Here is a 13,610-nt window from a genome sequence, read left to right as displayed (position 1 = left end):
AATCACAGGGAAATAAATCTCTGTGACAGATTAGATCAGCACAACCATCTCGTGGCCCCTGTGAGTCTTTTTGCCCGGAGTGTGTGAGCAGTTCCAGTGTGAGTTCCCCTGCTAAGGCTGCCCTGCCCCAGCACTGGCCACCTGGAAAACACTGCTCCACTCGCTGCTCAAGGAAAGCTTCAAAGATGCTTCACGTGTGGGGAACACCACTGTCACCTCACCACACGACTTGGAAAAGGTCTTCTGGCTCTGCTGCCTGCTCTCTTGCCTCCCTGCTCAGTTGTCTCCTCTGCAGTGCCAAGCAGCTCTGTCCCTACTCTAGTCACATTTTTCACAACACCTTCTTGTAAGATCAACCGCCGCAGGCAAAATGTGCAGCTCTTAGGCTTCCCAAATTCTGAACTGAGAGGAAGAAATCCGTTTACTCAGGCCCTTAAGAAGTGCAGCTAATACCAGCCTCTGTATCCAGCCAGTGCTTTGAGTCCTTTGTCCTTCTGAAGAGAGAAGTAGCTACATTCAGAAGAATCCAAACATTGAGGCAGCCTACACACACAGTAGTGTCTTCTGGGCTATGTTGGTAAGGTTCAATATATCCAATCTCTTTTTAGGTTTTCAGTTGATGGCCTATTGTTAACTCAACTATGGCAACACATTAAGAATACCTGCAACAACACCCAGTATTGTCTTCTTTGTACAAAGTACTTCAATATGTGACATTTGTGAAACTATCTGAAAAAACCTCTCCAAGAGATAGCAGAATATATTGTTCATATGAACAAGAGAGATGTAGGAAACCAGTGTATTTTACACACAAGCAGCAGTACAGCTTCTTTGGAACACTGCCCCTGTTTATTTCATAGTCAAACCTAACGAGAGGATACATTTGCTAGCACTAAGCAAGACAGTTAAGCTCTACAAGCCTTCACTACAGAGCTCATTACAGACCTTCTGTTAATGGGACTCTAACAAGCATGACACACAATCCCTAACTGTCACCACTATAAAATAAACAATTCTCTATCTTCCAGGTAAAGCCTGGCACAAACAGTGGATTTGCAGGGATGTGGCTAACAAATTCATTTAAAGCATTATTCAAAACAAAACAACAACAAAAAAAGGACAAACCTCCAAACCTGATCAGGTTATGTCTAACATGGCAAACCAGAATTTTCCAATAAGTAAACTTTGGTTCCTTGCTTTTCCATGCTTCCTCTAAAATGTTCCAAAAATTTTTTTTTAAAAAAGATTACTTAGATCTGTACTAACTTTTGATTTCTCCTTTGGCTAGTTCCAGTTTGGAATGCACTTTTTGTTGACACAACTGGAGAGAAGCAGAGCAGCACAGTACTTACTGTTCTGGACTAGACACTGAAGTCCTTCGTCCTTCCACAGCAATATTACTCCTGGGTCTCTTAACAACATGCGGTCTTGGTGGGCGAACCTGTTACACATATACAAAACATTTAATCAAATACTGCCAGTTGGTCAGACATAAATACAAAATATGCCTAACTACCATTATCTTAAGGTATCTTCCATTAAAAAATTGCTCTTACAACCTTTATTTTTTGTGCCACAACAACGTTACAAATGAATATAAACTGCAGGGACCCACAACTCATTTAAGGACAAAAAACTCACACGTTTTTCCACAGCAATTTAAACATATATGCTTGTCACTGACTGTTAGCTCCCAGCAAAGCAATGAAAACCTGTTCCACTGTCCTGTTTGGTACAGGCTAAATTTCTGACAAAATATTCCCTAAATGTGGGCTTCCCCTTGAACAATTAGTTGATAGAGCAAAATTGAAATATCTTGTGTGTTGCTGCACATTATATTGGAAAGCGTTCAGTTCTGACATCATGATCCTTTTGTCCACATGTTCACAGGAACCCAGCTTCTCAGGTGAAGACTTGTGTGTAAGGGAGGGCTGAAAAATCTGTACTTACAATAAATGTTATAACGTGAAAAACATAATTCGTTCTTCATTAAAAATTTGCTTCCTTTCAGCAGCTGAACAGAAACCCTTGCCAGACATGTTATCATTATCACCCCTAACGTTATGTTAATTTATCTTTTGTTGTCTGCAATAAAATCCAAAGCTTTTCTGTGGAAGATGATGCTGCTGCAAATCCCATTTTAAATAGCATAATACCCGTCACCTTCTAATGTTCAGAAATACAGCTTAGTTTATTTACATGAACTCCACAAGCAAACAAGCTTTACTTCCAGGAAAGAACTAAGCACTCCTGACAGCCCTACAGGTAAAGTGTGTATGCATGTGCCTAACTTCTCTAGTGAGTAATCCTGTTGATGAACTTACCCCTGGAGTTAAATGTGGGCAGAAGCACACTTGCAGCATCAGGGTCAGGCTGTACAAACAAGCGTTCCATTTTTTGTTAAGAAAGTGCTGCCTTACCTGAAATGGAGTCTGATTTGTTGGCTTAGCTGAATGCTAGTTTCAACAGAAATCCCCAAGGCCCTCAAATAAAGTTAAGAATACAACTCAGCTTCTGAACTCCATGAGCTTGGGCTTCTTTAATAGTCATAATATTTGCTTTGGTTTTGTTGATTTTTTTGTTTGTTTTGGGATTTTTTTAATTATTGGTTGGGGGTGGGGTGGGCTTGTGCTTGTTCACTGTTTTTGTTTTGTTTTGTTTTCCCAGGCATATAACCCCCCAGTTTTCTTGCCAGGCAAAAGCCATCCAATTGTGTGCAGCGTTTCTGCACCACAGAACAGTATGCAGAAGATAGTAGCAGGATTATTGTACTGAATTTTAATTTCAAAGAAAATGATGTACAGCAGTTATGATGAAGAAATCCAGAGATGTACTGTCACTATTTCTTAGCAAAAAGGGCTTATAAAAAGGTCAGATGTTAAGGTCTTGAAGACCAGTCCCCACACAAGGCCGCTCCTCTCTACAATAAAGATGGCTTAAGAATGTGAATTTACAGCAGGACTGGAGGGATTAAGTTTGTGGCAACTTCAACTGAACTTGCAACGTGGTGAAACATGGGGAAAAGAACAACAGAGCTAATTAGACGAGCTGAGCTGTCAGAGTGCGGCTGAATGGCTCAGTGCCAACAAACAAAAGGAATGGGCTGGCAATCAGCAGGATCGATGAAGAATACTGCTTCATTAGGGTTGATAAAACAGAGAGAGAGAGACCAAGAGAGAGCAACTGCGTGCAAGAGAGGGGGGAGAGAAGCAGGAGGAATTGGGGGGAGAAGAGAGCAAGAAGGAGAAAGAGAAAAAGAGAGGAAGAAAGAAACCTGTTTAATTAAATCTGAGCTGGAAGATGATGTGTAAAGCTGGCTTGTCATCCTGCTGTGAACACTTTCACCTTTCGGGTGGTACCCTGCAGGAGTGATGGTGATGAGGGAGAGAGATATGAGAGTTTCGGATGGCTCCAGGGGGCCACCACACCAGTAAAGTGCAGGGTGACATGCTAAGAAGATTTAGAGCATTGTTCATGGGGGACTGCAGGGGGAAGGCAGGAAGCAAAGCCAGTTCCTCGCTGGATTCGGAGCCTCACGGAGCCACGTCGGCAGGGTTAAATGCTTGTCAAATGCAGAACTATGAAAGAAATCCCATGACATGAGCATACAGCCAAAAGAATAAAGGTAAACACCCAGTACAGAAGGGTTAAATGTGCTTATTATGGTCTCAAACAACTTTATGCATAATTATTATATTTTAACTTTTTCTAATTGAATGAAGTTTCCAAACAGCCACAATGAATCCAAACAGATCTCTATTAATTATAAGCAACAACCCGCTCTCCTTCATAATACCACCACAACTCATTTCCAAAACAGCAGAATGTAAAGAAATTATCTGTTCTGCTTCCTTAACCTTTCTTTGGTCTGTGTTGTTGTTTTTATTATATTAGCAATGACTCATATTGCAAGGACAGTGCCCATGGATTCCTCCTCGAAACATCCTGAATATCCTAAGTATTTCTCAAGAATTCTGGTATTATGGGGACTTGCTTGGAAGAGCAGAGGGGCCTGGTCTCCTCTTCCAGAGCTAGCTGTTAAAGGCTAGCATACATTACTTGCTGACACCCACCTCTGTAATCCATGCCAAGACTAAGAGAGGGGAAAAGCAGCCTGCACAGTGTATTATTTACACACACAAAAATGTGTTTCAACTAGTAAAAGCCAAATAACAGTTCTGAACAACAACAAATTTATGTATATTTGGTACAAGCATATTTTGGGGAGTGATTATAATAATTTACATTTATCTTGAATTTCCTCTTGATGAATGAAGCATTTCTGTTCCACTTACTGACACAGCTAGATGAATGCAACAGGAGCTTTTATTATTACATTCCCAACCTTTTATCAATCACATTGGGAGCAAAGACAGTTGACACAAACACATTATAGTGAGGACTATTAATGCCCTACAGCTGGGAGATTAAACAGTCTTAGCAAGAGTTCGATGTAATAAATTAACCTGAACAATACTGTTCAGCAACTTCGGTACAGAGGAACTGCAACGGGCCCTCCTGCCAAACACAAAATGAGGCTGTGAAGTACTCTGGGAACCCACTCATGCCAGGGGAAGTTTTTCCTGGTGTAATGTATCTGGGAGCATCTCCCACATCAATTATATTTAAGAGAACACATTTAAGCATAGTCAGTGCTACCTTCTAAACACCGAGAACAGAAACCTTCAGAGCAGGAATCCTTAAAAATGACTCTGTTAAGCTAAACACCCAGAGTTAAAAAGAGGGAGGAGAAGAAACACATGCTATTGAAACGTAACACAGGAACATGCACCAAAGATCAAAAGTTAACATACACCCAAGTGCACTTGTTAACCAGTTGCCTGCTCATCTGACACATATTTTTAGCAAGTTTTAGCAAGACTAGGTTTGAAAACTTGCGTCTTTCTTTTTTTGTGCATGTATGTGTATGCATAAGGAAGCAAGAAGTAAGATGTATTTGTCTTTTCGGGGAATTCTATTAATAAAGCAAAAGTCCTGAATATAAATACATATCTTCCAGGGCTGTTGCAAAAAAACCCCACCCCTTCTAAACTGATATCACTTTCCTGTACTACAAAAGTAATAAATAAATAAATAAATAAAATCACTGGTGCAAATCCAGCACAGTCTCCAGGTTTAATGCCATCTGGCATAGTTAATATATATTAACAACTGTCCTACAACTACTGTTTTGAATGAAAAGCTACTGACATAAGGTATCTCTGCCTAATACAGTACAGGTATTGCACTCAGAATAATTTCTGTCTAGTTCTTCTACAGCAGAATCACTTCTTCTGGCCAACATGCTGTGCCTACACTTCTTATACTATGTAATTACTTGGAGTCCCAGCTTGCATTTTAAATGAGCATAAAGTATATATGTATATCATCCATAGTGTAGTACTAACGTTCTACTGCCCAAATACAGAGTTCACTTTCTTCATGTGTATTCACTCATCTGTTCCATGGAGAAAAATTAAGCGTCCCAAATGAATTTAAAGTGTAACTTGCAGAGAATAAATACTTTCTCTTCAGACTTCTGCTTCCTTTCATATTTGAATTTAGTGCAAGTCTTCAAAAGCTCACTGGCTAAAAACTTATGCCAGCCTAGCAAGACTTTTTGTTTCAGAAATCACCGCAAAAGTAAAAATAAATGTTGCAACAGCAGCACCAGTTACCTGCAGAACTGACTGAAAGCTGCAGCACTCGTCAAAGAAAAGCAGAACACACGCAGGTCCCAGGGCTGCGCCGCGGCAGAGGAGAAGGGAGTTTAGGAGCATAATTCATACGTGGCTTTTTTGCAGAGTTTGACAATCCAAACCAGCAAGGTTTAGTAATGCTACTAAGAGCGTAGTTCAGGCAGTGTTAAGCTGTGGCAGTGAAACAAAACTACCAGCTACTCACGGGCCTAGAAGAACGCTGTATCTTTGGAGGCGGTGGCCGAGGCGGACGGAGTCTTTGCTGCTGCATCAAAGTGGAAACTAAATTAAAGTCACCTACATGGAAACACCTCAGATTTTGTGGGAGAAGCAGTATGAGTGGGTGACAACACACGATTTACCTTAACTTCATACTCACCTCACAAAATGCAATTTTTAATTTTTTTTTTTTCCCCAAACCAGACAAATCTCATGATCTACCAAGTGCCACAACGGGGAAGGTATCTGCCTTTATCTGCTCCTGACGTAGGCTTAACAGAGCTTACGTCAAACCACAGGCACTTCAGGCCAGATCATCCAAAATTTACTGAGACAACAAAATAGCTCAAGGTAGATTCTTTGAACTCTAGGTTCAAGTGTTCTAGACAACATCCATGCAAACGGCAAGAATACAGGATGTTAAAAAAAAGCCCCTTTCATTAAAATCTCAAGAGTTATTTTAGTGCATGTAAAACCTTATGGTAAAGGCCACAAACCAGCAAAGACTTTTAAGAGCACAGGAAAAAACCCTAAACCAATTAAACCTTTCGTACACTTAAAGATGTTCAGATACTGTGCTGGATCCAGGTTTAAACACATTGCCTAGAGCAAAGTGTGTACTGTCATTGTAAAGGAAACTAAAAGCCCCATCATGAACAATTCTAATAAAGACAGAACACTGCATTGAGATGCCTATTTTGGTCTCTCATTTTTTAAATTAGCAGTTGGCCAGCTCATTGCTTTGTAACAGCACTGGAGCTATTAAAATCCAGTTGCTTTTGAGTGAGCCAGCAGCATGACTCTCCTCACACAGATGGCATCTTAAGGTATAATCTGTCAGACAAGGAATCCACTGACAATTAACGAGACTCTAAATAAAACCATCCTGAAGTAAAACTTCGATACTGAGAAAAAGATCACAGTTAATGTCCTTCCTGTGGCAGCTTGTGGATATGTGTTAGCACTTCAAGAAAGACGTGGAGCCCTCAGTGAGGAGGACATGAGAATGTCTGAACACCTACTCGACCTTAGGATGACTGGACCAGTGCCCCCAGCACCTTCCATAGACAAAGCCCATCAGCCGTACACAGAGGCAATAAGAACTGGCAGTGGGGATTGGCTTCTTCAGACAGAAAAAGAAAGCTTATGCAGATTACTGTGTTTCTCCCCCAAAAAGGATTCCAAATTCATATCTCAGCAGTCCTTAACTTCTTACTAGCATAGCTCTAGACTGACAGCCATTCTTTCTCAATATCCTCATGCTGTGTAATAGTACAACTCCAGCCTACCCCTTTTCACACCATTTTCACTCTCTTCTTGCATCTCGTCAGATGCTTCTTTAGAATTTCCCCTTAAATTATACTTTTGCACCCATTGGTTCATTTCTCCTTACTTGTGTTGTCAATGAAGGAGTGCCAGACTGCACACATGTACTTGGCTCAGCTTTTGGGGTGGGTGAGGAAAAAAAGACACTTTAGATGGAGAGCTGAGGCCAGAATTATTCCATGTGATAGCTTCCCTCTGTCTTTTCCAAGAACGCAAGTATGAAAACAAAGGGAATAAAGAGAGAAATGACAGGGTGGCAAGCTGAGGTGGCTGTCATTAGCCCTACTGAACTGTTTCTCTTCTGTAACTTATATTACTCAACTCAAGTTATGCTGCTGTGTATCTTCCCATCTTATCTGCTCAGGCTGAGAGCACAATCTTAAAACATATTTAACTTCTGTTATATAGCATAGCATACTTATTTTCCATTATGTTCCAGAAGCATAACAGAACAGCTGAAAAATCTAAAAGTTGTGCTTCTCCAATTACTTGGAAGACATTCACTTAGGACCTAGAAACTGAACCAATGGCAGAATTATTAAAGCTTCTGAAAAAAGTGTGACAAACATGGTCCCCTCAGAGAGCAGGACAGACATCCAACAGGGCAGCTGGGGGTCACCTCCCAGCGAGATGGTCAATACATTGATTAGAGTCACTGCAAGGACACGTACAACTGAACTGCACTTACCCACCCACACACTCGCTGGAGGAGTAGTATTTTTCTAAGAAAATGTATGACAGGATTTGTTAATTATCTGCCACATCACTATTTGATTAGACAATGGCAACAAAACCAAGTTTTAGAAACTCGGGAGGTATCTGAAAACTGCTTTGTGCTAAAGGAGTCACCAAAACTGGTGACCTTTTCAGATGAATTACTGATGTGAATTGTAGAATATCCACGCATGAGTCAGAGAGTGCACAAGAGAATAAGAGCATGAGATACTCTGGTACAGTGTGGAGGAGTTTAACAGGACTGCCACCTCACTGCATACGCCTTGCCTGGAACCAAACCATGATTAAGTGTTCATCTTTGATAAAAAATGAACACTATGTGTTTCCACAGTAAAGGCACAAACAAATGCTGCCTTGGGGAAACACTAAATGTGTAGAGACTTCTGCAGTTCCTGGACTGTTGAAGAGGCATTGTGTTAACTCGTAGAACTGTGACTTCAGTACTTGTAACCACACAGCCAAATCCAACACTCAGATTCAAATCTATCTCTGCACATCTCCGACGTGCTACCAGAAATAAAGTTCATTTCGTGGTCTTGTATGTATGGCACCACATACTAAATTTGTCAACCCTAAAGAGATTTGAATAAAATAAGACAAAACTACACACTCACAGCAGCGTGCTGTCCCCATTAAATATGGATAGGGAAATAGCATGGCTTAAATCAGTGTCATGAAGCCCAGGAGAGAGGAGGCAAAGGGCAGTGAGGAGTAACTGACGTGGAGTCCACCAGGAGCTAACAGGTACTTGCCCTTTACCAGAGCTTCATTCTTAACGTTGATGTTAATATCTGTCACCAGAATGGGATACACAAGTGTACTGAAACTATACGATGACCATATTTACTGGGAAAGCCACTGATTTGAAGTTAATTTGTTAATGCAGCAAAACACGTCGTTTCTAAAAGGTCAGTAGGGGAAGCTGTGTTGGAATATCAGCTTAATTACCTGTGCTGTAAGGATGAATGGGTACAAAACAGCACATGGCTACACTGCTCAAAGCTGCTAAATTGCTATTCTAGGTATGTTCCTAAATGTATAAAATAGAGTTTTTTTCTGTGAAAGGGGAAAATGTCTAAATTAGCACTTTCTCACCAATAGCTGTTTACCAGCACACTTTTTACTCCAGATAGTTTCTTAATTGTCTTGTTCTAAATAATTCTGAAGCAACAAGACAGAAAATTTGCAGAAAGCCAATTTTATGACTGCAGATCTGGCACTGTTATACTAATTATCAGACAAGTGATTTTAAGCTATGAGATGCTAGAGGAAAAAAAATCTTACATGCACTTCTACCCTGTAAAAATACTGTTCAAAAATTATAGATCCCACATCTCACAAAGTAGCTATTATATATACAAGGAACTTTCACAATACAGCTATTTAGGTTTTTTATACTAGAGAAAACATTACAAAAAGATCATTTTTGGTCTGCGAGGTAACAGCTTGTGAGCAGAATATTATCTCAAACTAATTGTGGATGTCTGTTGAGATTTTTTTGTAAAGTGGTATTCAAAACAGAGCCTTTTTGAGTAAATTAGAGGTGCTATTTCATGTGCAGCAACAAGTGCAACTAAAAAAAAAGCATAAAGGGAACAAACTAGACGAAAATTGGTTTGTCAGTACATACAGAGAGAAGTGTTGCTCTTTCTCAATTACCAGTGAGGGGTGCTTCTAACAATTTCCAAAGCAAAGCTTTTCTACATTCATGTTATTTTCTTTAGAAATTCAGGACTGTTTTTAAAACTGTGAGTAAGTTTTAAGGACAACCAGACATGGGAGAAAGATGCACTGTCTTGAACATACCCATGCTCAAACACACCATGCTGCAAAAGATGTGAAGTGCTGACTTTGGAAGAATATGCTGGACCTCAACTGAACAGTCAATTAAAAAAAAAAAAAGGGGGGGGAGGGGGGTAACACAGAGAGAGAAAATAACAACACTGAAAAATGTATGGTACCTAAAAAGATTCAGTACAGAAAGCAGATGGAATCTATGAGGCAGCTGTTTTATTACCCATCCAGATCCCTGCACAGCGCACACACTACTTTTTACATACTCCCATATGTACTGCTCACAAACTGGGATGACAAGAACAGTGTATGCTTTACAGCATATATTTTTAATTTACACTCTGAAATACTTCAACAGAAATCTGCTGGGTCCTGTGATAAAAATAATCTCCATGTTGTAAGGGATGCCTCATTCTTCAAGCCATATTGGTAGATTGGGAAGGAAGAATGAATCTGGCAAAAATGCAGCAATGCCTATAGCTCTGCCAAGAATTTACAAAAGGGGTGGAGATTGACACAATTGAACACTCTGATTAGTTTAATGAGAAAAACAAAGACTATCTCCTTACCACTCAAGCCAGAAATCTTCCATTACATAACAGAGAAGCAGACAGGAAGAGAAAGAAATGAAAGATAGGTGTCTGTAAGGATCTTTATTTCAGGTATCTGAGTCATACCTGGTGTCACGGGATACTGCCAAAGATGCACAGGTCCATCTCAAAGCCACTGAGAGGAAACTCACTCTTTATTAAAGAGGAGGAAAGGGGTTCTCTGGAAGTCTAACTTCATTACTTTTCTCTCCTGGCCTAAAAGCTCCATCCTTACTAATAGCTAACTTTAAAAAATATTAAATATTATAAAGTACAACATACTACAGCTTGCTTTAAATCTAGGGCTTACATTGTACTAACCAGATGTAGATCTCCTCTAAAACCAAGAATGAAAGCAGGAGCATGGTATCAGGATCACGTCTTGCTGTTTGAAGACTCCTGACATGTTCCCAAAGGAGACAGCTGTCACCAGCCTCTTCCTCACGTGGCTCAGGTCTTAGGGCCCTGCAGACCACAGTCTGAACACCACTGTATGTCAAGCTATCCGTAGGAGGCATCTCATCCCACAGGAAACAGATGCCTACAGAACACAAAATATTTAATTCAATCTACAGTTGTTCTGGTTCAAAAAAAGCCTCATAGACATTGTTTCCTATTTTGTTTATACGCCATGAGGCCTTAGCTGACTAAGGATCACAGTGCAGACAGCTAAATACATCAGCCAGGAGCAGGCTGGCATTCTTTCAGTCCAGTTTGTAAGGCTCTGCTCTGTTTCTGCAGTGCTTTGACCCGAGTGTTCCGTGCTGAGCCTTCCCACTGCAATTTGCTTCAGCAACCGATGCCAATTGGGTAAGGGGGGAATTTGCAACAATTCACCCACTTAAATACCTGCACCATTTTTTTGTTCTGAGAAGGTATCATAGTAAAACCAAAAGAAATTTCTACTTAGAAAATGGACTTCTAAGTAAATTTCTTTCAGCTACTCACTTTTACATAGACCACCACAGCCATTTTACCTGCTCCCCTCGCCCCTCAGGGCAACCACTGGTGACTTAATACCATTTTTTGTTACTGCTTTGATATTTTGTCACCTCCTCTTGCACCAGGTTTTGTCTGGACCCCGCAGTAACAGCATACTGCTGTACTGACAATATCCACACCTCAGTCCTAGATGGATAACTCAGTGAACACAAAGATGTGTTCATGGTACCAAGGCATGTCTGACACCTGGTAAATAACACATCCCAGGGACTCTGCGTTGCATAATATGCCTTAGCCTGAAAGCAGCATAACTTACATTTGTACAGCAAGAGAATAAAATCACAACTGTCTGTTACGTTACTGCATGATGAAAGGACCATGAAAGAAAGCCCCCTTAACTCATTGAACCATGCCCTTTCTGGATTACTAGCAAAACAGCAAGGAGTTTTTTTTTTTTTCAGAACTATTCAGAGAGATGAAATAGGAAAAGGTTTGAGAGAGAATCTCACTGAGACAATGTTCAAATTTCCAAAGGGCTTTACCAAAATGAGGTATATTTTGCAGTGGCTTGTTTTTGTTCTTTCTGTTTCTCAACATACATGGATGAAGAGACATGTTGCAAAAAATCCCTAGACCCAAGGAATATATTTATCCCCATGTGTTAAAGTCTATCCATCTACTATCTCAGCAGAGTTTAAAATCACAGCTAATAGGTTAACAACTGTTTTTCTTCTGCTTCAGATGAAGAATATCAGAAAGCTGGGGGAATATTCGGCTTCCCAATTTGTACTGACTGCTCACTGCTACCTGCAATGTCTGTTTGACAGGACTGACATTTTGTACTGCTGTGAGATGGGAAAACGTGTGACATTTTTATTCATGGTGGCGTACGCCCTTGTAATGATCAGCCCTGGTCGATGTGCTTACTGCAGCAGCCCCGAGCCCTCGGAGAACAAACAAGAACCCAAGGTGCCAGCAGTTCGGCTGCCTTATTAAACACCACCAGGATTCTAACGAAGAGCAACTGCTGGAAAATCTCACTGTCAAATCCTCAAGGACATTGTCAACATGGAACTAACTACATAGATTTTTCATTTAAAATACCGGAAAATCCAGCAATGCAATATTAAATATAAAGCAAAGGCTGCACTATTTCGTATGTGGTTTTTTTTTCTTAACTGGTCATTTTGTCAGCTTTACATTGGGCTTTCTGTGGGCCTGATTCTGGAATTCAAATCAAGGAGATCATGCAACCTACATGATTTAAAATGTTGGGAAGTGGACATATCCCTTATTATCTTTTAACAGCTAATCCTCTCTAGCAAGCAGAATACGCGCACAGCAAAAAAAAAAATAAAAAGAAAGAAAAAAGAGATGGTCTTTGATTGAAGGAGTCCTATGAACAGCAATGACTCTCCTTGCCTCAGCTCAGCTTCAGCTTTCAGCAAGGGAGGCTGCATAATCAGGGGGATGCTCCTCCACACAAACACACCAAAGCACACGGCTCCTCTCTGTAGCATGGCACTCTGCAACCGTTTACTTGGTATTAATCAGTCCAGCTCCAAAGGGCAAATCCAAAAACTGCCTGGCCAAACACGCCGTCACAGGGGGGTTAGCAGTTAAAAGAATCATGTTTCACATACTCTCTCCCTTTAATCTTCTAGTTTAATCCAGGGGCCCAGAGGTCAATTCAGACAGTTCTGGCCTAACTGCACGTATCAACTTCGTAAGTAACACATAAGAAGCTTCTGGATGCTGATCTACATTGATAGACTAAGTAAGTCATCCACAAGACTCTAAGCTTTTCTCAAGTTGTCAATCTAGGTGATTTGGTTAGCCTTGCATCTACTGATGTATTTATTTGATAAATGTATGTATTATTTATAAAGCACAGTTCCTCTTCCACATGCCAGCAGTGATGGACCAAGGTACTCTTTACAAGATACTTATGGGCTCCTCAAAATAACAGGACTAACAAGGAAATTCTGCAGACATGTTACAGCTGCTACTGCTTGTCACAGAGCCCTGGGAGGTCAGCTCAACCACAGCATTCCCTTCATACATCCAAGCGTTGCGGCATCTGACTTGCAGGTACCTGGGGCAGTAAATTTATTCTGAACATCCCTGTTTAAAAAGTGCTTGAAATACCAAGACAGTTGGAAAGCACCAAAAGCCATAGTCCCAAATGTGCTTTTTCACGGATGAACACATCTGCTGGATGCAGAACTGGAGCCACACCATCTCACTGCAAAGCATGAATTCCTACATAGCACGAGCTACATACATACTACATTGCTGCAGCAGC

The 13,610-nt window shown here is 40.6% G+C and overlaps 1 protein-coding gene across 1 annotated transcript in view; it reads right to left on the bottom strand.

The window, feature by feature from the left end:
* The window catches only part of LOC103780182 (DENN domain-containing protein 1A-like), a gene marked incomplete at its 5' end in the record, with an annotated part of 70,301 nt that overhangs the window by 12,164 nt on the left and 44,527 nt on the right, over positions 1-13,610 (bottom strand). Inside the window, 2 exon segments of the mRNA XM_008947838.1 lie at positions 1,353-1,441; positions 5,905-5,964. Of these exon segments, the coding sequence (XP_008946086.1) occupies positions 1,353-1,441; positions 5,905-5,964 (149 nt within the window).

This window comes from Merops nubicus, unplaced genomic scaffold (assembly GCF_000691845.1).
Source record: "Merops nubicus isolate BGI_N331 unplaced genomic scaffold, ASM69184v1 scaffold29579, whole genome shotgun sequence".
Lineage (NCBI taxonomy): Eukaryota > Metazoa > Chordata > Aves > Coraciiformes > Meropidae > Merops > Merops nubicus.
The sequence above is the reverse complement of the archived record's forward strand: the minus strand, read 5'-3'. Positions and strand labels throughout refer to the sequence as shown.